This window comes from Amblyomma americanum, chromosome 1 (genome assembly GCF_052857255.1).
Source record: "Amblyomma americanum isolate KBUSLIRL-KWMA chromosome 1, ASM5285725v1, whole genome shotgun sequence".
NCBI classification, from domain to species: domain Eukaryota; kingdom Metazoa; phylum Arthropoda; class Arachnida; order Ixodida; family Ixodidae; genus Amblyomma; species Amblyomma americanum.
The window spans coordinates 553201527-553226271 of NC_135497.1; the positions used below are offsets into that span (position 1 = coordinate 553201527).

Genomic DNA, 24745 nt, shown 5'->3' on the forward strand with positions numbered 1-24745 from the left:
GTTGTGCTCCTTATTAGTCTGAGCTTGCAGATTTATTAGTCATACCTTATAAGTGAACGCTTGCAGTTAACTTCCTCTGACGTGCTTTTTTATCGCCTCTCTCCAGTTTTTGTCAATGTGCCAGGCACATAGCAAGCGTAGCTCTGCGTCGCCCATGGCAGCTGTCCAGGCGTTGTAGAATGCAGGTGCATCGTCGCTCATGAATACACGAGCTTTTAATCCTCCAATCTTCTGCTTGATGGCGGCGAAGAAGGTCTTCATCGCCTTTTGGTCGATGCGGTTTGTAATGCAAAAAGCGACTGGGAATCCTGCCCCGAATTCGTCTACGCACAGCAGGGTGACCAGCTGTAAGTCATAGCCTGTGGAATAGAGTAGTGATGAAATACTGTAAAACGTTGATACGTTCCCAGTTCATACGATTTCCCGGTTGTTACGCTCGAAATCGCGAACATTGCCCATGTGAATTTTACCCATTCATTTTTTCCCTTTCACGATAAACAAATGCCATCGTCGGCCTGAAAGAATTGTCAATGTTCCTTCGACAGTGTTTTCCTGAGCTCTGCTTGAGGCATGTTTTCAATGAGTTTCGTTATATTAGTTACACTATTTTGTATTATTTGTTCTTGTTGTGGTTGGTATTCTTTCTTTTTGTCCTTGACTTCTGTATATTGCTATGTTTATAATCGCCCTACAATAATGCCGCATGGGCAATGTAGGTATATGCATAAATAAATAAATAAATAAATAAACATTAATGGCCCCTTGGATCTTGTACTATATTTTTCCCGGTTAATATGTTGCCGGAAAACACAATTTTCTGGCTACTACATTTAAAAATTTCGACAAATTGTGGTCAAATGTGGTCAAAAGTGAAAGGAGGCGAAGTTTCTACGAACAACAGCGATGCACTTATATACGAATGGGCCGTGTCAGAGAAAGGCCCTGCAGACGAGTTAACTCGACTCGCTCTGCCGCTTATTTTACTCGACCCGACAGCGTCTACATGAACCTGGCAACTGGTTTTTTACCCGACAAGCAAACTCTACTCGACTCTATCGAGTTCATGCAGACAGGGCTTATGCTGGGGTTCCGCGTCTCAGACCGCATTGTGCAGCAACCGGTGGGCCAGTGTGCCGACCTCGCCGCGCACACAGCTTTCACGGGCGAATCTCGAACCGGCGATGACAGTTCGGCGCTTTGGGTCGGAAACCGCGCGTGCAGTCGCGTCGGCCCGATGAGCACTCCCAGCGCGGAGAGAGAGCGTCCACCGAGGCACGTTTGTTGCGGCGCGCCCTTCGCCGGTACCGTCTCAAGGACGCTACCGGAGGCGACCGCATGGCGGCGCCACCATACGTGAAAGCTGCGAATACATGCGTGGGCGCGATGAACAGGCTGTTCTGCAGCTGCCCTCGATAACTTCGCGTAGTTCCTTTCGCACCCACGGAGCTTGCAACGAGACGCAGACGCACGCTATGCAGCGGAGAGCCCCCATCTAAATAGCGGGGGCAGAGGCGGCCTGCACTTGCACGTCGCCGCCAATGGCCACCGATCTGCTGGCCTTCGGTTTGCGGCTTCCGTCCGGGTTTCCGGGCTTTGAAAGTGGCGCCTCTGATTGTTCGGGTTACAGAGACACCACACGGCACTACATTTTTCGCAGGCGCTTTGAATCTGGAAGGACTTAGCGACTGTCATTTGCGGTTTCCTCATCAACCCAGCCGTCTTTCCGCATAAAAAAAAAAAGCGTCGGTAGTGTTCCAGGGGAATAATTACTCGTCTGGCCTATGTTGATACTTCCCTTTAGTGTCCGTTTAAAACTTTGCGTAGTTGGCGCACCTCAACTGGAAGATTCGTGAACGCTTACAAGAAAAAGAAAAGCAGAATTTCTCAACTTCATTCAAGGGGGGACGTGGCTCCACAAAAATGGCCAAAAATTAATTGTCTAACCGCTGCATCCGCTTATATGCCTCGTGTATTTTGCCGTCCCCAAGTTTCATTGATGTAGTCAACCGGGAGTGCTTCAAAAAAATTGTTTCCCGAGCCTCAGCGGCTGTGCATTGCGGGGAAACGCTCAAACAATGGGCGGTATTCTCAGTTACTGTTTTCTGCCTAGACACTCAGCTTGTCGAGCTGCTTTATCTACTTTGAGCCCGTTTGTTTTGTTGCAGTAGTACAGGTCAAGACATTTCTTTTTCAAATTTGTGAATTTAATATTTCTTGCATGAAATTTTTTCTCACTCTATGTCACCACGCACTGAATCACAAAAATTAAGAACCGAAGCTTGAAATTCGACCGCCGTGGCCGGAATCGAACCCGCGTCTTTCGGGCCTACTGAGCAGTACAGCGCAATAACCACTCGGCCACCGCGGCGGCTCAGAACAGAAGATGTATATTAGAAAAACAATTTTCCGGAGACATAACATTTTGGGAGACTGGGCAAAAATTATTTCTAATGTGATAAAGAAAGCTCATGAAAATCCATCAAGGAATAAAAACATTTCTGCGGAAAGCCGCCTACACCATGAGCAGCACCTTGGACACTTATGCATGTTCCAGAGGACGGCCTGGACGCGTGGACAGAATTGCGTACAAAGAGGGGCCAAGATGCACCCATTAAATGCAATCCTGCGCGTTAACAACCTGCGACGAGCGCTTAGCGCTGCGGTGGTCAGCACACGCGGCGCTGTCTGCCGGCGAAAGCACGCAGCCCCTGTCGAGCGAGGCGCTATCCGTGGACATCGCGCGGAGGACGTGCGTTCTAGTGCAGCCTTTTGCCCTCCGGCTACTATCGCGCGCAAGCGGTGGCCGGAGCACGCTTCATGCGAGCACGTTGGCGGCGCCGACATGTCACGCACGTTGCGGCTACCAAGAGAGGGCTCTGCCGCTCCACATGTCCCTCGCAACGCGACTCACTCCGCAGTCGGGTGTCTGCACGGACGCTGCTCGCAAACTGAGGCTTTCAAACAATGTCTTCCCCATACGCTTACCGCGTCTCGGAATCCACAATTATTATTTTTATGGTGCAGGCGAAGCTTGGCCAAACAGCGCCATGGCACGAGGTACCGTTCGTATTGCCCAAGGTGGGGTCAAGGACCCATTTCTCCCAAGCATTTCACCCTAAATAAGCCGCGCACCATGCCAGGGGAAAGCTCGTGCCCATTGTATCACCGGTGGGCGCCCAGCGGCACTGGGGATCGGACGCCGCACCGTGAGGCGAATGCTCAACCAATTAGGGCACCGCTGTTGTGTGAATCCAAAATTAACCTGAGCCGTTTGTTTAATTGCAACATGCGAAAAAAATAAAATTTTTGCGCTCGCGAATACTTCCCGCCGCTCACGCAAAAATAAATAAATAAAAATACACCCAGTCTCTTTCTGTGGCGAGATGGCGAACAGGGATGCAGCCGCTGCTTCTTCGATACGTCTGCGAGTCTGGCAAGAATTATATGCGACGCTGATTTCTTCCCGGCACGTTGAACGAGACGGAATGGGTGAGGAGAGAATGCCAAGGCTATGCTATGTTCCTCTGTACAGGGCGAATCACAAAGTGAGAGACATTTTGAACAGCGCAACGGCGCACGGGCAAAGCAAGGAATAAATGACGCAACACAGCGGACGAATCTCTTCGCGCGGTTAAAAAATAACCCAGGTTAGTTCCGAAGCCACGGGCATTACACACAACGCACATAAACGGGGCCAGAACAGCGCTTGTCAAGAGCACTGATTCCAGAGCAAAAGGGTTCGGTCCTAAGACGTGTAACAGAGCTCTGCTGACTTCCGCAGGAACGAGGTATATAGCTGCACTACCCTCCGAGAAATCTGCAACGCTGCGAAGAGTAATGAACAACGCAGCATGCTCAAATGCCAACCACTTGGCTCCATACGCCTGACAAAGGTAACAGCAATCACATCTCGATGAAATTGCCTTCCGGAATTTCAGGTGAGCTCTACGGGGCTGACGCGACCTGATGCGGATGGTGGCGTCAGGTCGCGTGCCTGCGGACGGTGCCCGCGTGGTGATGTGGTTGTCCTTTCCCGGTAATGAAGTTCTTCCATCGCGCGGCGATCACTTGCCGGGACGGGAGGCACTGTCGGCCTCTCTACAGAGGAAGTTAACACACCTGGACACATTTTCCACCTTGTTTCTTCGCTGTCACGACAGCTGAATCACGCGCGCACGCACAAAGTACACCACTGGCTTGACTCGGCGTGAAACAGGCCTAACGCCAAATCGGATTGATCGCTCGGAGAGAGAAGTTCCGCGCAGAAAACACCAACAACCTGACGTCAATAGATGCACGGGGCACTGATTCGTTGATCGGAAGAAGCACAGTGTCGGAAGACAACGCTTTCCGACGAAGAGAACTGCAAATGAGAGAGCTTACGTGTATGAAACGACACAATCGAACCTTGCCAAGGCACGCAGTTCCCTAGGCGCGGTTTGAAATTCCCCAACTAGCGGTGTTACGTCACCAGAGCCATTGAATCTATACACCGACTCTAGAGGGAAAGATGCGCATTCAGCGGCATTCGGCCCATGTATTCCAGAGGGCAACAAATGAGTGCGGACGTGTTCTCATCCAACCGCGCTTTCGTGTCATGCAAAAGTACTCCCGCTGGCTCTGCAGCTGTACCCAGCGTGTAAACTGGAGCGTTGTGTTTGGGACGTTTGAGATGGTATGTGGCGCCTAAGGCGCGTATCCACTGTAAGGTTGTCGGCTTATATTCGCTTGGTCATGTATGGATAAGAAGGCAAATATTCCAGTAATCACGGCGTTGAATGGTGTGCAGTCAGCGCCAGCCGTATATCAGTCGAGCGCGCACGCCTGAACAGCGGCAAAGCATTCAAAGCGTCTCAGAATATCGCTGTTTGGTGTACGGCACACTTGCATTATCTAAAGAATATCGTGGCGGCTTCCTGCGCAATGGATCCGGCTTAATGCTTACACTGCGTGCACCTTCATTACAACCTCTCTATGGCGCCGACAGCCGAAATACTGCGGCAAACCTTATGCATATATTTTTTTTTTTGCGTTCGCCAAAAAAGCAGGGTGATTTTTTTTTCTCTCCTAGCTGAGCGCGCATTGTGGTCGTTTATTCGCAGCGAGGATTTGGACTGTTTGCTGCCCTGGCCTGCTAGCGGAGCAGCAGTGTGAATTACGGGCTTGTGTAGAAAATGCAGAGAAGGCTACGAAACATCGGCGTTAGACAGAACTCGAAACCTCTACGTGCTGGTGTTTTCCCCGTGCACAAGTTATCGGCACGGCATTGTTTGAACGCTGGTGTTAGTTCTCGGAACGGAATGAACGAATTGACTCGTGCCTCGAATCAGTTGGATGCACTGACAGTCGCTTTGCTCTTAGCCACCTGTCCAGTAATCTCCTCTGAAAAGCGCGCAAATAAAACCGTTTCTCGGTCTTTGTGTTGTCATGGCTCTCTCTGGGGAATACCGGTCAAGACGGTCCCTTAAAATGCCTGTTGCATTGATGTTACCTTTCTCAAAGCTGTGCTTCGGTTAGCTTCATAGTTACAAAAGGGAAGGAGTCGTCTGTTGACATGTTTTAAGAATGAATGCGCCGTACTGTACTCGCTCGCTCTCATGAGTGACTGGGAACGCAGCCCATGAAAAGTACTAGACTTGGAATTAGAAAACCGAAACTGCAAGAGTCGCCGCTCAAACATCGCGGTGATTGGGCTCTTAAAGCAACTAGAAATGCAATTCTTAGACAATTTTGTGTAGTCGGCGTCTAAATTCAAACCATTCTGAAAAAAAAAAAATGTTGTGGCCACAGGGAGAACGGGCAATATACAAGACTGCTTGGTGGTCTGGCAACACAGCTCCCGTAGCTTCCTGTTTCCATCTTGGTTCGGCCGAGCTCACCGAGCTGGTGTGTCGTTTGCTATTTGCGGGCTTTCTTCATACCGCTGAAGCTGTCATGAATCTCTCGAGTGGAATTCCAAAAGCCAAGCTCCAGCCGCTGCGGTCACTAACACTGCAAGGTCACTACCGCAAGGTCACTAACACCGCGGCGGGAAGAAAAGGCGGGAAAACTGTGTCACATGACCCCGCTGGAGGGACCCTGCGCCGCAGAGCTCCGCTGGGAGGAAAGGAGCGAATAGTTGTGAAACACAATAAGAGGAGGAGAGAGAATAGAATAGGAGGAGGGGAGGAGCTTCGCCCCAAGGAAAGGAGCGAAGGGTTGTGAAAGAAAATAAGACGAGGAGGGAAAATAGAAGAGCAGCTTTGCTTGGAGGAATGGAACGAAGAGTGTGAAAGAAAATAAAAGGAGGAGGGAGAATAGAGGAGGAGGAGAGAAGCGGCAGAGTTATGCGGCGCCAACCAGGAACCAGCCTCAGCATGCTCTCAGCTTCCCTTGCAGTTTGGCGCTGATGGCAAGAGTTGACGCAGGGAAGTGCACCGGAAAGTCGAACCCTGTGCCGTGGCCGTTTTAACGTGCGCATTTAAGCATCGGTTCAAGCGTCGCGCATTATCATCGTGATTTTAGTTTCAAGAGGACGCAAATGAATCTGGCAGGATGTAGCGAGCAGTTAATTTGCGCGCATGACAGTGTAATCACACAGGATCCTCGACCAGCTGCGCAATGCCATTCCTTGAAGTGCAACGACCTTTTCAACGTCACCGTTACAGAGGCCCGCGCCGCTGTCAGTGTAGATTTTCAACGCCTCAGCTCCTATAGCGCCACATTAAAACGACGGAGCAAGGCGTCGCAGCTTGGCACAGTGATAATAAAATCAGACGACCTGGAGCGGTTTCAGCAGACTGTTGTACTCTAACGCATTCCTCCTGCACGATAAAATTGCTACATTATCCATTTTTTGAACGAACTTGCGTAGCCGCGGATATCGATTGTAGGAATCCCGAGAAAATAGAACATCCGCACGTCAGGTTGTATATCTAGTGTGCATTGTATCACAAAGACGCGTTAACGCGTATATAATATGCGGGCGCGATCGCACGTCCTTAGAGGAAAACAGTGCGTGGCGCCTTGCAACAACTCCATGGTCGGAAGATCTTTCTAGCCCTTTTCAAAATTATAGACCCTTTAGAAAATTTAGCGCCATCTGGTACGTGGCGTGCGAACTGCGGTGCCTCCGCCATTACTTGGGCATACGCCTGCTGGACTGCGCTCGGGCCGCATTGAAAGGTACGGCGCCCAGCGCAGCCACAAGAAGCGCAATTTCCTTGTTTCTGTGTCCTAGACATCTTCCTTGACATTGGCTCTCTGCTCCAAGCTACAGTCGCGATGCAGGCATGCTGCTGTGTGCCCTTCTGCAGCCAGCGCGGTAAGAGACGCGCACGGAAACAAGGTGTGTATCGAGAGTACGGAGCGCATGAAACAGCTGCATGCTTGCTCCTTCTCGTCCGTGACCTGTTCGTTTTCACGTTAAAATAAATGGTATAAGTATTGCAAGAGCAGCGAAAAGTTCCATCTACCGTGTAGCCCTTCCGCTGTATAGTGAGCACAAATATAAAGGTGCTACCTTCGGTGCACTCGAGCAGATGCATTGTTTCCGATGCTGGCGACTGTTTCGGCCCGTCAGAAAATCGAAACGTTGCTCATGCGTACTTCTTTTGCATTTGCTAGCATCCGCGTCTCGACCATTCATAGCGAGTTCTGTGCGCGCGAAAAAAAGAACGAGGATGCGGCGCGGCGAGGAGCGCCATCGTTCTCTCCGTTGCGAACCTGCAGCAAACGATGGCGACATAAGCGAAGTGCAGCAGCAGCGGTGTTTTCGTTGGGTCAGTGCCTGCGCACTCCGGCTTAGCAAACACTCCCGTAACCTGTTGTCTTAATCTGAAGTGAGCAAACCGCGAGCGATTTTGCACCGACGGCTAGGCGCACCGCCTCTGCTGATCGAACGCCCGTACCCGGATCGACGCGCACTTCGCCCTGCAGTGCGCCTGCTCGTAGTCGAGTCCGCTCCAAGAGTTGTTAGCCCTCCTTTAACGACAGTACATTGATTTACTAAGTTAAGCTAAGTTTTGCAGCTCTGCCTCACAGTCACGGCAGAAGGAATATTTTCTCTACGGCAACGGCGCTGACCCAAGCCGGTCCGCTTGCTGAGGCGACGACAGATCATGGGGAGGAGCGCACAAACTGGAAGCCTAAAACAAAGCATAAGCGGCATGTATTTCTGGGCTACGGGCAACATTTTTTGTGAATGCAGAACCTAGCGCGACACGGGCAAAATAGCGCGACAGCGCCGTTCATCGCTAGGGCCTTCGCTCGAAATTTCGTGTGCATAGAGCTCAGCCTTCAGCAGCCTTGTGTGTTGAAAGTCGTCCCCCTAGCTTAGTAGTAACTAACGGTACACGGGTGCGCTTAGACACTTAACTCTGCTACCGCGCGACCGATAAACTTTTCCTGTGCATACGCATCCCCGGAGCTCTCTGCCAGACTGAAGCACATTCGCAGACAAAATATTATGGGCCACACTCTGTGGCTTCAAATCCTGCCTCGCATTTACTAATGAACATACGAAGCTTTTCTTCCTCTATGTGCAAGTGCACGTGACACTTGCAGAAGTATGAGACACTACATTAGTATTGCTAGATGGTGCTTAGACGAGCTTGATTGCACAAGCATGGTCCACATTATTCTGTCTTCAACTGTATGTACTGAAGAGGTGAAGAAAATGTACATTTTTCATTTCTTCACCTTGATGAATACACAAGAAGACAGCTGATACCATTTTTCAAAGTGCATGTTTATTGACGCTTTTACACCGGCACCTTGACCAATTACTAACTGGGCTGTACTTTTGCACGTCTCTTTTCTAGGGTTAATCACAAATCCTGGTCTGAAAAAAAAATGGATTGCCGCAATAAGGAGAGATGAGGGCAAGGAGTTCCGTATAAACAAGCACACAAAGGTGTGCTCAAAGCACTTCGCCGATGGTGACTTTTATGCAAACTATGCTACCGGCACAAGGCGCCTCAAAAATGATGCAGTGCCAAGCATATTTAGTTTCGCACACAAGCAAAGTAAAGTGCAAAGGAAGCCACCGGAAGAGCGTTGCGTGCAGCATGTTGCTGTGAATGGAGAAGTGACAACAGCCAGTGGAATGCAAGCCGACGACATTTGTGATGACCTTTCTGGAACGCCTCATGTACCAACAGCATGTCTGGATGCTGAAATGGACTTCAGCTCCTTGAAATCACAGGCGCCTCATTGTACACGGGATTGCACGGGACAAAAAGAAGCACAAGATCTGAGGCAATCACTCACAACAGTGAAGAATGAGCTGAAAGTTACCGAAGAACAACTCCGACAGGCTCATGTCGAACTTCAAAGAGCTAAACAAGAAGCAAAAGAAAAGGAAGAAGAAATAAAATCTGTAAAATAAGTGCTGTTTCGTACCAGCAGAGAACTGGAACTCACCAAAGCAACAGCAGAGAAGCTTGAAAAGAAAGTTGGAAGAGAGTTTTCTATTGACCGATTCAAGCACAGTGATGATGACACGAGATTTCATACCGGTCTGCCATCATATGGAATATTAAAAACAATTTTAGTTTTCTGTAATCCAGGGGAACAGGGAGAAAACATCAGACTCAAATCATCATCACAAGCACACCCATCGCAGGCAGGTAGGCCAAGAACCCTGACAGTGAAAAACGAGTTTTTCCTTTCTCTAGTACCCGCCGCGGTGGCCCAGTGGTAGGGCGCTCGACTACTGATCCGGAGTTCCCGGGTTCGAACCCGACCGCGGCGGCTGCGTTTTTATGGAGGAAAAACGCTAAGGCGCCCGTGTGCTGTGCGATGTCAGTGCACGTTTAAGATCCCCAGGTGGTCGAAATTATTCCGGAGCCCTCCACTACGGCACCTCCAATTCTTCCTTTCTTCTTTCACTCCCTCCTTTATCCCCACCCTTACGGCGCGGTTCAGGTGTCCAACGATATATGAGACAGATACTGCGCCATTTCCTTTCCCCAAAAACAAATTATTATTATTATTATTATTATTATTATTATTATTATTATTATTATTATTATTTTTATTATTATTATTATTATTATTATTATTATTATTATTATTATTATTATTATTATTATTATTATTATTATTATTATTATTATTATTATTATTATTATTATTATCTTGTAAGAATGCGCCTTGGACTTTTTGAAAACGACCTTGCTGACAGGTTCTATGTGTCAACTGCCACAGTATCAAGAATCTATATTACCTGGGCCAGTTTTGCTTTCACTAAACTAACAAAGATACCTCTGTCGATGTCAAAGGAACATGTTCAAAAGGAAATGCCACTTTAATTCCAAGGAAAGTATTCTGCAACTCGAGTCATACTGGATGTAACAGAAATTAAATGTCAGGCAGCCAGCTCACTTGCACTGCAGTCGGCAACATTCTCATCGTACAAACCAGCGAACACCTTCAAAGGACTGATTGGCATCTCGCCAGATGGTACAGTGACCGTTGTCTCCAATTTGTTTCCAGGATCTATTTCTGACAAAGAATGTGTGAGCAAGAGTGGTTTCTTGGCCCTTCCTTTCAATGATGGTGATGTTGTCATGGCAGACAAAGGTTTCAAGATTGAAGAAATGCTCGAGACGATCAACGTGGCTTTGAACAACCCGCCTTTCGTCAGAAGAGGTCAGTTCAGTGGAGAGGAGATAAAAGAAACGGAAGAAATAGCATCCCTGCGGATACATGTTGAGCGACGCATACAGCGCATCAAAAGTATTCATATCTTCGATAGGCTGGTACCGCTTTCTCTGGGCCCCATCATAAATGAAATGTGGATTGTATGTGGTATAATAACTAACTTCCAGTCTCCGCTGGTGCAACTATCTGATGAGTGAATGTTTGACAAATGTGCTCCTGTCATAATAAAAGGCAAGCTTTGCTCTCCCTTTTCTGAGCCTTGTTGTTGTGTAGTATGTGACAGCAAATAAGTGATGCTTGAAAACTGACAATGGACTTTGTGAATAGGGTAGCTGTACAGCCTATTAACCGTTTCCACACAACCATGACATTCTTCATTTACACAGACATGAAAAAGGAAGGCAAAGGCTACAGGATGCAACATACAGAATACAATGTGCATGCCAGAAAATCTGAGTTATCAGTAAATGCACCATGCACCCAATACACATTACGACTTGACGCAAGAACTGAGCAATATAAATGTCAGTGCTCGACTTCGTTATTCTCTCAGGTAAAGCAACAAGGTCTGAGTGGTCTCCTTCATCCCTTGTTGCTTGGTTACCAGAGAAGCACACTAAGGAAGTCAGGTTATAAAAACCCAATTTGGCACACTAGCAGCTTTTGCGACATAACAGCACAACAATAAGTAAGAACAAATGGACGGATACGGTTGTATAGACAGGCATATGAAGGTGGAAGTCGTAACGGCGGTCGCAGAAAGCCTACTACAGAAAATAAAAAGAAAGGCTGTGAGAGCTGGCCAAGATGTCCCTCGAGAAGAGGTGGTGCGACCTGTGGTGGTGCCTTATGTGCACAAGTTATCCCACAATTTGAAAAAGGTTGCGAGCAGGCATGGTGTGCCGCTTGTCTTTTCAGCCCCAAAAAAGCTCGGAAGCCTTTGTTCTCGCATTGAAAGAGAACGAAATGATGAGAGAGGGTGTGGCACCAAACATGGGCGATCGTTCATGAAGTGCACCGAAGGTGTGGTCTATGACATCCCCCTCTCGTGCGGCCGCTCCTATATAGGGCAAACTGGACGCTGCGTTAATGAGCGAATCAGGGAACATGAAAGAAATGTGGAGCAAAATGAGGAAGGGCCAAATTTGCCTAAGCATATAAGGTCTTGCCCGTCACGCTCTTGTGAGCCATGTTTTTCTGGTGTGCGAATTTTATCAAGAAGTGAAGACACAAAAGCCAGGGAATTAATCGAAGCATTCTTTATTGCTAAGAAAAGAAGCATGTGTGTCAGCGACACGTCCATATCGTTGTATAGGGCAGAGAACGATTTTTTCACGCGTTCGCTGTCATATCAGATTGGAACATGATAGTATTCCTTGCGTGTCAGCTGGTATATATATGTTTGTCGTGCCTTTGAATAAATCAGTTGTGAGTGGCGCTCCGTCCCGTTTATCTACCTTGTGGTCTGTCTGTTGTCGCGCCTGTAATCCAAAGATGTACCAACTTGCCCAGCAAGACGTTCTTTTATGCCATAAAGAGAGGCTTGAATGTCAGCAGACTTGGACACTCCAAACTGGTTGCTGGATATCCATCGAACAGACAGAACGAGTATTTATGCACGCACGGGGCACCATTGAATATTTGTAGTGATTCCTGTGTATTTTCCAGAGTTTATTAAATATTTGCATGTATTTTCCAGTGTTCATTAAATATTGTGACATAAGACATGCCCCAACGAGTACAGACACCAAACTATATTTGCTAGGTTTTCTTCATGGTTCGTACCACACTAGTAAATACAGACCAGGCGGTACTCGCCAACTATTTCTGGCTGTACAGGCAGGCTGCCTTTAGTGCTACAGTGAATGAAGATGGCAAAGAAATTATGCTGAACTTTTCATGTCTCACAAGAGCTATACTTAACTCACACATGACAGAGGGGCAAAACCTACAAAAATTTGGAGTCTACATTCCTTTAATGATATTGATACGGGGTGGCAAGCCAAAGAACAGTACGACATGATGGCAGGCGAAATACAATTTTAATGGCTGTGGGCCTTGTGGCATCTGCTCAGTCCCGTACCACTGCCCGCTTTTTCGTTGTCGTCTTTTTAACAATATTGAGAGCAGAATCGTTGGTTTACAGGCACTATGCATTCTTAAAGGTGTACTAAAGAGGAATCTGAACTCGTCTTTTTACCGCGGGAACTCTACACGTTCCGGGCATTCTTAGAAACTTCGAATTATTGCCCTGGGCGGCCGAATGCCCTGATTAAATCGGAATAAACGTCCCAGCTCCCGCCTTTTCTGTTTTTTAACTCAACGCGGTAGGTAGGAGGAGTCAACCGACGCGTCAGCCAGTCCCGTGGCGGCTTGCCGCTCTGCCATTGGTGGAGTGATACGTAATTCAAAGAGCCCACGTGTATTTTTATTTCCGTGGGCCTAATTTGTGGTTATATTTCCTGTGAGTGAAACTGTTTATTCACAGAAACCTAAGAAACTAAATTAAAGCGAAGCCACCACTGGACTGGCTTAAAGGCACTCCACGAGTTGGTTGACTCCGCCTACATACCGCGTTCAGTTCAAAAAAGGCGGAAGCCGGGACGTCTCCTCCGATTTAATTAGGGCAATCGGCCGCACAGGATAATAATTCGAATTTTCTAAGAATGTCCGGAACGTGTAGATAGAGTTCCTTCGGTAAAAAGACGAGTTCAGATTTCTCTTTAGTGCATCTTTAAGGGCGTTTCGAGGCCTTATATGGCAACAGCACAGAAAAAAAGAAATTGTCGAGTTTCTGTCTTGCAACAGCCCAATCTTCAGCATAAAACTTGACGCGGTCAATGATAAGGAACTGATCAGAAAAAGCAACAAAATCGGTCCAGGATAAACCAAATAAAGCCATCTGGCCAAGGACCTGATAGTAATACTCATGGCCACGGTCCAGCCTAAACACACTCATGCTGTCCTTCTTGAGGCAGTGCCCATCCCCCATATCGTCGGGAGTTTTTCCCTTCAAACTGTATGGGCACTTCACCTCAAGAAGGCCATGTGAAGGAATTTCACACGGGTCGAAGAGTAGCCTGTCCGGTGAAGCTCCGAGCCATGGACATGAAGGGTCCACGACCAATCCGCTCCGAAAGGCCTCGACATCATGGCCCCTGGCTTTCATCACAGCCACGTACCGCTGCACAGCCGGCTGCTCATTCGTAATGCCGTACCTGCAATAACAGCATAAAAAAGGCAGGCAATTTCATCTCAAGAGGAACTTTCACCTAGAGCAGAGTTGGGTGTGCTTGCCTGGTCTACAGCAAATAAATAACCATTCGCATTGTATTGTAGGGCAGTCGGCTAATCAAAAAATGAAAATAAAGGAAAGAACGCATGCTGTTCTGAACCTGACTTGGTGCATATCCACAGCAAAGAAGCAAATGTGGCGACACCATTTGGCCTCTTTTTGAAAAGGTCTATAAAGGCAACGTTTTCCTATTTTTCAGACGTCCACATATTTTGCTGAAATTATGGTAAGCTCTCCAGGCAACGTTCTGCATGCCATGTCATATGCTCCGCACTTGTTGGTATTCATCCTTCATTTTCTGAAGGGAAAAATTTTGACCTTTGGTCTTTCAAATAGTGATTAAATTTACCGCTTGTGGTCACCTGTTGAGCTATTCGACGTGCACGTAGGAGGCTTCACAGCACTACCCATGACGCCATGTGTTGTTTGAAATTAATTGTCCGTACTTAGTAAAATAAGACCTCACTTCCTGAACAGCCCTGATACGAGAAAGGTCTTTGTCTGCAGTCAGGTTCTGCAGGCCTTTCTCTGTCCACGTAGGGCGCTTGACCACAGCCCCAAATGATGAAGCAGTCAATCGATGGACGCGGGCTCTCTTCCACACTCGCTGCCAGACTGCTGCCTCGTGTTCTTTTCGAGATCGATGGCCTCTTGGCTGGATACTTGCAAACCCTGGAAAAAAAACATATTTTAGGTAGTTACTGATATGACAGTTGTTCACCTGTGTAACCTCTCACCTCAGACTTACTTATATTGCCAAATTATGCATATTTTTAGCGCAAACAGGACAGGGACGCAAAGAACAGAGACAAACACGACCGCTCGTGTTTGTCTCTTTTCTTTGTGTCCCTGTCCTGGTTGCGCTAAAAATATGTATAATTTGTCACAAATCCAACTAGCCCAACATCTAACTCTTTTAAAGTATATTATATTGGCAGTGCTGTTTGCTATGGCTCTACCACTTTGTTTAGATAGTTTTAAAATTTTTCTCAAAAAAGGGACAACTTTTTCAGGCACACATTGTGCAAAGTGGTCTAGCAATCACACACCAAACTTTTTCTCACCACCGAGGCAGTAGCCTGTATAAACAATTCGTTCAATATCTGAGTGACTATAATGATGCTTGAAGTCAAGGTTACTGCTCTGCAACTGAAGTAATGAAATCGTTATAATGGACACCTGCTACTTAAACTACCAGCTGCTAGTTGTTGCTTTTTGTGTGTTTTTTGTCATTCATGGGTGACCATCTATTTTTATTTCTTTCAGCAGTTACGAAACAGACTGCTGTGCGGTTTGGGGCAGCTAGGTTTTCAACATGGAAGGTATGAAAGAAACAGTATGACACGGAAGCCACACTATAGTCGGATACAACTCAAGAAAAAAATCGGCACTTCCCCTCAAATGAGCCCCCCCCCCCCCACACACACACACACAAGCCAATGGTGTCGACCAATTTTCATTGCGCCGCGGCCAATCCGATTAAGTCATTGTTAACTGCCTTCCGTCTGCAACTTTTGCGATGACATTGAGGGAATGCCACAGAGAGCGTCTTTGGCCTCATTTAGTCATGCACGAGGTGGATCAACAGGCCATTAACTCGGTTATCTCCAGCCTCCAGGTAAAACGTGCACATACCTTAAAGATGGCTGCTTCAGCGGCAGAGAAATCCCCATCTTGTAGATGTCACTTGCGACATGACTCAAACAATCGTGGTGGAGTCGGCATTTCTGCAATGCCAGCATTTGTGCACACTATTTCTGGTGCCACATGAACTTGAAATCCACGTGGCACGAGAGGCATCAAATACTGCCAACTGGTGTCGGCCCAATTTTTGAAGTCATTTCAACAAGTTCAGTGCTTTCAAGGTGTCTTGAAAATGGCGAAGGACACAGTTCACCAATGCTTGCCCCAAGTGTCCTTATTTTTGAAGAAAGGTCCTCAAATGGCTGGGCGTGCTGTCTTGCATCATAAAACCTGGTGCTGATCGGCTTTGAGAGGCCACCTTGTCGCACACTCCTCCAGTCCACAAACTGTAAAGGTAGCGGTGCAAGCGGGCTGCTACGAGGGCGCCTCCACTGCTGTGGCAGCTCGGTGCACGCTACCTCTGGTGGAGGTTCCTTATAGCTATTGCTCTTAAGTAGCAACACTAGCTTTAATGCGGCTACACTGTGGCTACACACTCCACAAGCATCAGCTAGGCAATCGCATCTTGCAGACAACACTGATCCACAGCTTTTCAAAGTAAAGCACACCTCATAGGGCTTTGATGCCTTCGTCTGGCTCCGAAAACAAGTGCGCTTGACATACACCTCATCAGGCGTGCAAAAAAATGGAAAAATTTCATCTCAACCATTTAGAGGAATTTTTGACCACTGCATACTGATATCAGTTTTTTGTATTTGGAGAACTATAGACATGCCAAACAATTACATTCGCTTGAAACTGCATTACGATGACATGTAGAGCTCACAATATATTGTTTTTTTTTATTTTTTTCAGGTACTAGTATCCTATGGTGCTCCTGCTACTCTTGTATGGCAGCAACATGAATATACGTTTGTAGCGAGAGCCTCGTTCGCCAGACAGCACGAAACATGCTCTGAGCGTGCAGGTTCACCACAGACGTGATTCTCGACAAAGGAAAACTAATTCTAAAGGATGTGCGGAGTCAAAGATATTGTCACGTGCTGCGCATGGGCTCTGAGGAATAAAGAAGACTTGCGGCGGCTGGAAGTAGAAGAGAAAGTCAAGTATCCTGCCGCCGGCGCACCAGGCTCCTCTCGACCTGCCTTGTAAATATTATTTGTAAATAGAACCTGTAACAGTGTGGTGGAGGTGCGGGGTCGATCACCACGGATCCCTCTCGCAACCGCTGCAGCAGAAGAATCGCCGGATTGCCACCGTTGGCCGTGCAAATGCCCAAGGAAGCCGACGCACGTCCGACCGGCGCCGCAACGCCCGCTTGGCAGAACTACCGTGAGCCGCGGACGTTTTCCGGGAAGGCTGGCGAAGACGTGGATGATTGGCTCACCAATTACAAGCGGGTGAGCAAATACAACGGCTGGGATGCCACTCTTCAGCTGGCCAATGTCGTCTTCTTTCTCGATGGCACCGCGCTAACTTGGTTCGAAAACCATGAGGCATCAATAACAAGTTGGGACCGCTTCATGGAAGAGCTCCGCAGCTGCTTCGGGGATACTGTTGCCAAACGAAAATGCGCTGAGCAGTCTTTGCTTCAGAGAGCGCAAGTGCCTGGAGAGACCTGCACGACTTACATAGAAGAGGTCTTGAAGCTGTGCAAAGTCGTTAATCCCAGTATGTCCGACGAAGATCGCGTTGGTCATCTCCTCAAGGGCATCGCAGAGGACGTCTACAGCTTTCTTATTAGTAAAGAAAATTTAGACTCGCCCACGGATATCAACAAGCACTGCCGCACCTTTGAAGCTCTAAAACTGCGTCGAATTACTCCCAAGTTCGGTCGCCTGCCTAACGTCACCACCGTCGCCAGCGTGGATTTCCACGAGCCTGTGAATGCGGCGACTCTCCCTGACGTCATTCGTCAAATCGTGCGTGACGAACTCTCCCGGCATCAAGATCTTGCGCGCCGCAGTGAGGTCCCGTATGGGAGCTGTTCTCTGCAGGCGGCTCCCGCCTACCGCTCCTCCCCTTGGAGTTTGTCTGCCCAGGCCCCTACCAGTGCTACTCGCATTGATTACAGCGAAGCTCCCCGGATCACCCGCCCCGGCCCCAGGGCGCCAGCTCATCCGCAACGCCACCTGCGGCAGCCGGAGTACGATGGTCGTTTCGACACTGGCTACGAGGAGTGTTATCCCGAGTGCCCCCCCGACCCACCACTTTGTTACCGCTGTGGTATGATCGGTCACATCTCTAGATTCTGCCGTCGCCGGGGCCAGTTTTCCCGCTCCCAGCGCGAATGGTCGAACCCTCGCCTGAGTTTCAATGCGCCTGTTCATGACCGTGTCTTCACATCGTCTCAGCGCCCATCCAGTTACGCGCCACCACGGAACGACTCCCCTGCCTCTGACCGAAGTCTGACTCCACCTCCGCACCGCTCTCGCCGCTCGCCTTCCCCCCAACGTCGTTCCCCACCGACCCCGGGAAACTAGCGTGTGCGGCCGATGGAGGTGCGGTCGCCGGATCATCGATAGTGCCAATTCCTCTGCCCATTGTTATGTTAAGGAACCGCCTTGAAGTTTTAGTGGACGGTATTTGCGTCATGGCCTTAGTGGACACTGGTGCCACGGTGTCAGTGATGAGTTCAACTTTCAAGAACCGTCTGGGTCGTAAAATAATGTTCGCTTGGGATCGTGCGGTTATATTCCGGGGTGTAGGGGGAGAATCATTGCTTCCGATTAGTATTTGTTTTGTGAATGTAGTGATCGCTGGCCACATGTTCCGAACTGAATTCACGGTGCTCCCTCGTTCTACGCATGACATCATCCTCGGTATTGACTTTTTGCACCAGTGCGGCGCTACTCTCGACTTCCGCAGTGGTGGCATATCGTTAAGTCCTGGCCTTCGGTCAGCTCTCATAGAAGACTCGCCAGTGGTTGCCCCAGTGTTTTCTGTCTCTGAAGATACCGTCGTTCCATCAATGTCTGCCATATTCGTTCCCGTTGTGTCGTCGAGCACGATTTCTGATGCCTTCGATGCTGTGGTGGAACCTTGTTCCCTTAACTGTGCAAAGAAAAGTGTGCTAGTACCCCGCAGCGTCGTCCATGTGACCAAGGGCCATGCCACTCTTTGGACTGTCAATCATTCCAACGAACCTGCAGTATTGCCATGTGGTTTAAAACTTGCTGGCTTTGAAGAACGTTTTTCTGTACCAGTTGCCGCGATCACTGACAACGTGTCTCGTCCAACTAGACGTCGCGATCTGAGCGACTCCCAATTCCTAGCCATGGTCAACAAATCCCTACCCACTAGCGACCGCCAGGTACTAGTGGCCGTTCTTATGAAGCATGCGGACGTGTTTGACTTTGGTCGCGACCAACCACCGCCGATTCCAGCTTCCCGTACCCATCACATGATCAATACTGGATCTGCACAGCCGATCCGCCAGAAGCCATACCGCGTCTCGCCTTCCGAACGTCAGATAATCGATGAACAAGTCCGTGACATGTTGCACCGCGGCATCATTCAGGAATCTTCAAGCCCGTGGGCTGCTCCAGTGATCCTTGTCAAAAAGAAAGATGGCACTTGGCGATTTTGTGTCGACTACCGCCGGCTTAACACTGTCACAAAGAAGGATGTTTACCCGCTCCCGCGCGTTGACGATGCCATTGACTGCCTCCACTCAGCCTCCTACTTTTCCTCGGTGGATCTACGGTCCGGGTACTGGCAGATCCCGATGCACCCGCAAGACAAAGAGAAGACAGCATTCGTGACACCTGACGGGTTGTATGAATTTAATGTTATGCCTTTCGGCCTTTGCAACGCTCCTGCCACTTTTGAACGATTTATGGATACGCTTTTACGCGGCCTGAAGTGGCAAGTTTGCATGTGTTATCTGGACGATGTTGTTATTTTTGGTAGGACCTTCGCCGAACATAACAGCCGCTTAGCCATTGTCCTAGACTGCATAGAGAGAGCGGGCCTCGTGCTGAACTCGAAGAAGTGTCGCTTCGGTGAACGCCAAATTACTGTGCTTGGTCATCTCGTTGACAAGGATGGCCTTAGACCCGACCCGCAGAAGGTTGAAGCTGTAAGCAGTATCAAAGAACCCAAATCAGTGAAAGAGCTCAGGAGTTTCCTAGGACTTTGCTCATATTTTCGGCGTTTCGTTCCCAAGTTTTCTGATTTAGCCTACCTGCTTACAAGTCTCCTGCAGAAAGACACCCCTTTCCACTGGACTTCCGAATGCGACTCCGCGTTTCGGCAGCTCAAGTTTCTCCTCACCTCGCGGCCAATATTGCGTCATTTCTGCCCGACAGCACCGACTGAACTCCACACTGACGCCAGCGGCATCGGCGTGGGTGCTGTGCTTATCCAACGCCATGAGGGCAATCAACACGTTGTCGCTTATGCAAGTCGCACCCTCAGCAAGTCGGAACGCAATTACACTGTAACAGAGCAAGAGTGTCTCGCCGTTGTTTTCGGCGTACAACGGTTTCGTTCGTACCTTTATGGACGTGCTTTTACAGTCGTCACAGACCATCACTCTCTGTGCTGGCTGGTCAATCTACGCGACCCCTGCGGTCGGTTGGCCCGCTGGGCGTTACGCCTCCAAGAGTTTAACTTCAAAGTGTCTTACAAAAGTGGCCGCCAACACGCCGACGCAGATTGCCTCTCGCGGCTGCCGCTCACGGTTACTACTTCCGATGATGAAAACTTCGATGACTATCTCGCTGCCGTTTCCCAAGAGTTTCCAGATCTTGGCACTTTCCAGATGGAACAACGCAAGGATCAGCACTTGGCGCCGCTTTTTGCCGAAGCCCGTGACCCGACATCCGCAAGCCCTTTCTGCGTTCGCGACGGTTTACTCTATAGAACGAATTACTCGCCTGGAGGTGCGCGCTTTCTCCTCGTCGTTCCGGCTACTCTGTACTCCTCTGTTCTGCAGGCAATGCACGATGAAGTCACGGCTGGGCACTTGGGGTTTGCCAGGACCATTAACCGCATCAAAGAACGTTTTTACTGGCCAAAAATGCGTCACATGGTTCAGCGCTACGTGGCCACCTGCGTGCCGTGTCAGCGGTTCAAGCTTCCCACGACTTCTCCGCCTGGACGCCTGCATCCTTTGCCACCTCCAAGCGCGCCATATGAACAAGTTGGACTCGATCTGCTCGGCCCGTTTCCCCGCTCGTCCAACGGTAACCGCTGGATTATAGTGTGCGTTGATCACCACACCCGTTACTGTGAGACCGCCGCCCTACCTTGCGCCACCGCTGCTGAGGTCTGGCTCTTCCTTCTTCGTGCTGTCATCCTCCGGCATGGACCTCCTCGAGTTGTTATCAGTGACCGCGGTCGCCAGTTTACGGCAGACGTTGTGGAAGAGCTTCTGCGTCTTAGTTCATGCCATTTTCGCCACTCGACGCCGTACCACCCCCAAGACTAATGGACTGGTTGAACGTACCAATCGGACACTCACGACCATGCTGGACATGTATGTCGATTCCCGCCATAAGAACTGGGGCGACGTGCTTCCCTTCATTACATACGCCTATAACACGTCGAGGCATGAAATAACTGGTTACAGCCCATTCTTCCTTCTTTATGCCCGCCCGCCTCGAAGCTCCCTCGACAGCATCTTACCTTTCTCTCTCGACACCGAGCCTTCTATTGCCAACACTCTATGTCGCGCTGAAGAAGCCCGTCGGATTGCCCGGATACGCACCTTGGCATCACAGCATCGCTCTAAGCAGCGTTATGACCGCCGGCGCAAGGATGTCTCCTACCTGCCCGGTGACGTTGTATGGTTGTGGACGCCCCTACGCAAGCGTTGCTTATCAGAAAAGCTGCTATCCCACTACACAGGCCCGTTCATCGTTGTTGCTCGCCTCAATGACCTCAACTATGTCATCTCTCCCCAATCAACGCAAGGACGCCGCTCAAGGACAACCCAGGTCGTGCATGTCGCACGGCTGAAGCCATTCCACTCTCGGGACCCCGATTGATTGACTGGCCCAGAGGGCTTCGTCTGCGAACGGGGAAATGTCACGTGCTGCGCATGGGCTCTGAGGAATAAAGAAGACGTGCGGCGGCTGGAAGTAGAAGAGAAAGTCAAGTATCCTGCCGCCGGCGCACCAGGCTCCTCTCGACCTGCCTTGTAAATATTATTTGTAAATAGAACCTGTAACAATATATATATATATATATATATATATATATATATATATATATATATATATATATATATATATATGTATATATATATATATATATATATATATATATATATATATATATATATATATATATATATATATATATATATATATCTCAAAGGGCAAAGCGGCTAGAGGGTTATGCTGCAGCGCGCCTTCCGTGACCGACGAGTGGCGGAGATGGGCGAGGCGTCTCGAGGTACCGAACACACCGCACCGGCGTGTCGCGTCGCTTCCCCCTTGCTTCCTCTACACGCTTGTTCCAAGAGAACAGAGAGCAGCCTACGCAGCACGCTTCAGTCATTGGCGCAGAACACTGTACAGACGCAGGCTTGTCTAGAGCGCCCGAACTGAGGCCCACGAAGCAAGAGATGAGAAATTTAAAAACAGGCGTTTTCACAGGTAATCCCAGCACGCAATCGCTGCAGCCTTCCGTGACCGACGAGTGGCGCAGATGGGCGAGGCGTCTCGAGTTACCGAACACACCGCACCGGCGTGTCGCGTCGCTTCCCCCTTGCTTCCTCTACACGCTTGTTTCAAGAGAACAGAGAGCAGCCCACGCAGCACGCTTCAGTCATTGGCGCAGAACACTGTACAGACGCAGGCTTGTCTAGAGCGCCCGAACTGAGGCCCACGAAGCAAGAGATGAGAAATTTAAAAACAGGCGTTTTCACAGGTAATCCCAGCACGCAATCGCTGCAGCCTTCCGTGACCGACGAGTGGCGCAGATGGGCGAGGCGTCTCGAGTTACCGAACACACCGCACCGGCGTGTCGCGTCGCTTCCCCCTTGCTTCCTCTACACGCTTGTTCCAAGAGAACAGAGAGCAGCCCACGCAGCACGCTTCAGTCATTGGCGCAGAACACTGTACAGACGCAGGCTTGTCTAGAGCGCCCGAACTGAGGCCCACGAAGCAAGAGATGAGAAATTTAAAAACAGGCGTTTTCACAGGTAATCCCAGCACGCAATCGCTGCAGCATAGCCAAACAAAGCATAAAAAGGTGCAGTTCTCACACGAAGCAGCTGCGTTAAGATTTCTGGTTACTTGTGTAGCACAGCGATCCTGAGCTCTCTAGACCAGCGAGCACACATCAACACGGCTTCAGACAACATTAAGTACGAGGTCGCGTTCGTATCGCATTTACGCCCAACATGACGCCCCAGTTCAAGACTGTGCATTAAAAGTTGTTAAACACGCTACGCTTATATTGTTCCTAGTGAGGAGACATATATGCTGCGGTTAGCAACTGAATTTAAACGCGTTCTCTGCCACTGACGTGCAGCGCGGACGCACTTCAGTGGTATGCACGGACGCAGCAGAAGCACCGAGAACGCGAATCTTTGCAAGTCCGCAAGAGAGGCACTAATACTGTACCTGCAGGATGACACGGCAACGCGCACTGTCGACGGATCGCAGTAAGTCTCGCATACCAGCTTGTAGCTTCGCAGAGAGGTGCGGCCGGACGGACTGCGCACACCGTGGGCATCACAATAGAAGTCCAAAAGCCTTTCCGAAAATCCGTCCGGGATGATGCTCAGCTCCTTCGACCACTGCAAATTTTCCGCCATCGCTTTCACAAATGGAACCAAAGTGTTGTAGACATCACAAGGTGGAAACTGGTGCAATGGCTGTGCAGAGCCCCTGTGCGTCTTTTAGGTGCCCAAAATATGGCGACGGCGCCGACGGAAGTTGCTGATGATGATGCCTGCCAAGTTGCCAGACTGAATTTTCTAAAGGGTCTATTGAACGCGGGAAAAGCTCAACTGCACACGTAGAAAACTAAGCAGCAATCGGCGTACGGATGTTTGAGTGCACTGAGGTTCGCCACGCCATGAGCGGTCAAAGCTTGTAAATGGAGCGCACTGAGTGCACAGGGTCGCGATTTGCCGACAAATTAACGAAAATTCGCAACTAAAGTGCATTCGTGAGCAACAAAGGCGTTGGCCGGCTAAAAAAAAACTGCCTTCTTTATTTCGTTGTTCAAATACGCGTCAATGCGCTCAGTCTGTTCAAGTCCCAGCGACAGTGCGCTATCGGAGAGTTAAAATTCACGAAATCGGCTCCTAGTTTTGATCACAGACAACAGACTCTGATCCAGATCTTTATTTAAGCGCACATGACCTATTAAGCTTTGTGTAAAATCAGCGCAGAAAGCGAAAGCGGCGCACCGTCGGCGTGCTGACATACTTCGCGTGGCATTTGATACTATCAAATGTCGGCACAGATAAAAAAAAAATAAAATGCGAGATGCTGAACCGTACCTGGTTCCCGCAGGCATCGTAGTTCCCTCGCAGAATGCATAGCATAGTACAGTAGAGCAGTGAATCGGCATGTGACGTTTCAAACGACGCGCAGCCGTTTTGGGCAGCGGTTTTCTTTTCTCGACCGAATCAACATGGCGGGCCTAGTTCCCGGAGCGCTAACAGATGGCACTGCGCATTTCGCATATCGCGCAATGCGCTAGCAAGGCGAATAAATTGAACAGTCATTACCGGGACTAACGTAGTACGCGGATGACATAGTGCTAATGGCTGACAACCGGGAAGATTAGCAGAGGTTGATGGGCATCTGCGGTACAGAGGGAGACAGACTAGGTTTCAAGTTTAGTAAGGAAAAATCTGCAGTCATGATATTTAATGATGAGGGCGGGGAGCATATGTGGTGTTCGCGGGTCCCGGCCAGGAAGAAGCGATAAGAAGGCTGCGTAGTACTTCATGTGGCGACAGCACGGATGCTCTCTGGCTGCGCTCATGCAGGTGCTCGCTGTTTGTAGAGCCACTGCTGACGTCACTTGGCGCGTCGCGTATCGCGCCGGTGACACTGCGGCGGCACGCATCACTTTCTCCGCCGCAATTTGGAGAGCCACGATGGCTGGCATCGGTTGATGGTGGCGGACAGTTCTGGATAACAGAGGTCGGTCTTCTCCCCCACCGCAAATGGAGACGCCGTCGTCGTAGCC

At 49.3% G+C, this 24745-nt stretch overlaps 1 protein-coding gene across 1 annotated transcript; it reads left to right on the top strand.

Moving 5' to 3' along the window:
- Positions 1-10295: 10295 nt before the first annotated feature.
- On the top strand, positions 10296-11218 carry LOC144129779 (uncharacterized; the record flags this gene model as incomplete). The annotated part of the gene is made up of 1 exon (XM_077663853.1): positions 10296-11218. A coding segment is annotated over one exon (546 nt), but the record flags the coding sequence as incomplete, so codon positions are not given.
- Positions 11219-24745: the final 13527 nt, after the last annotated feature.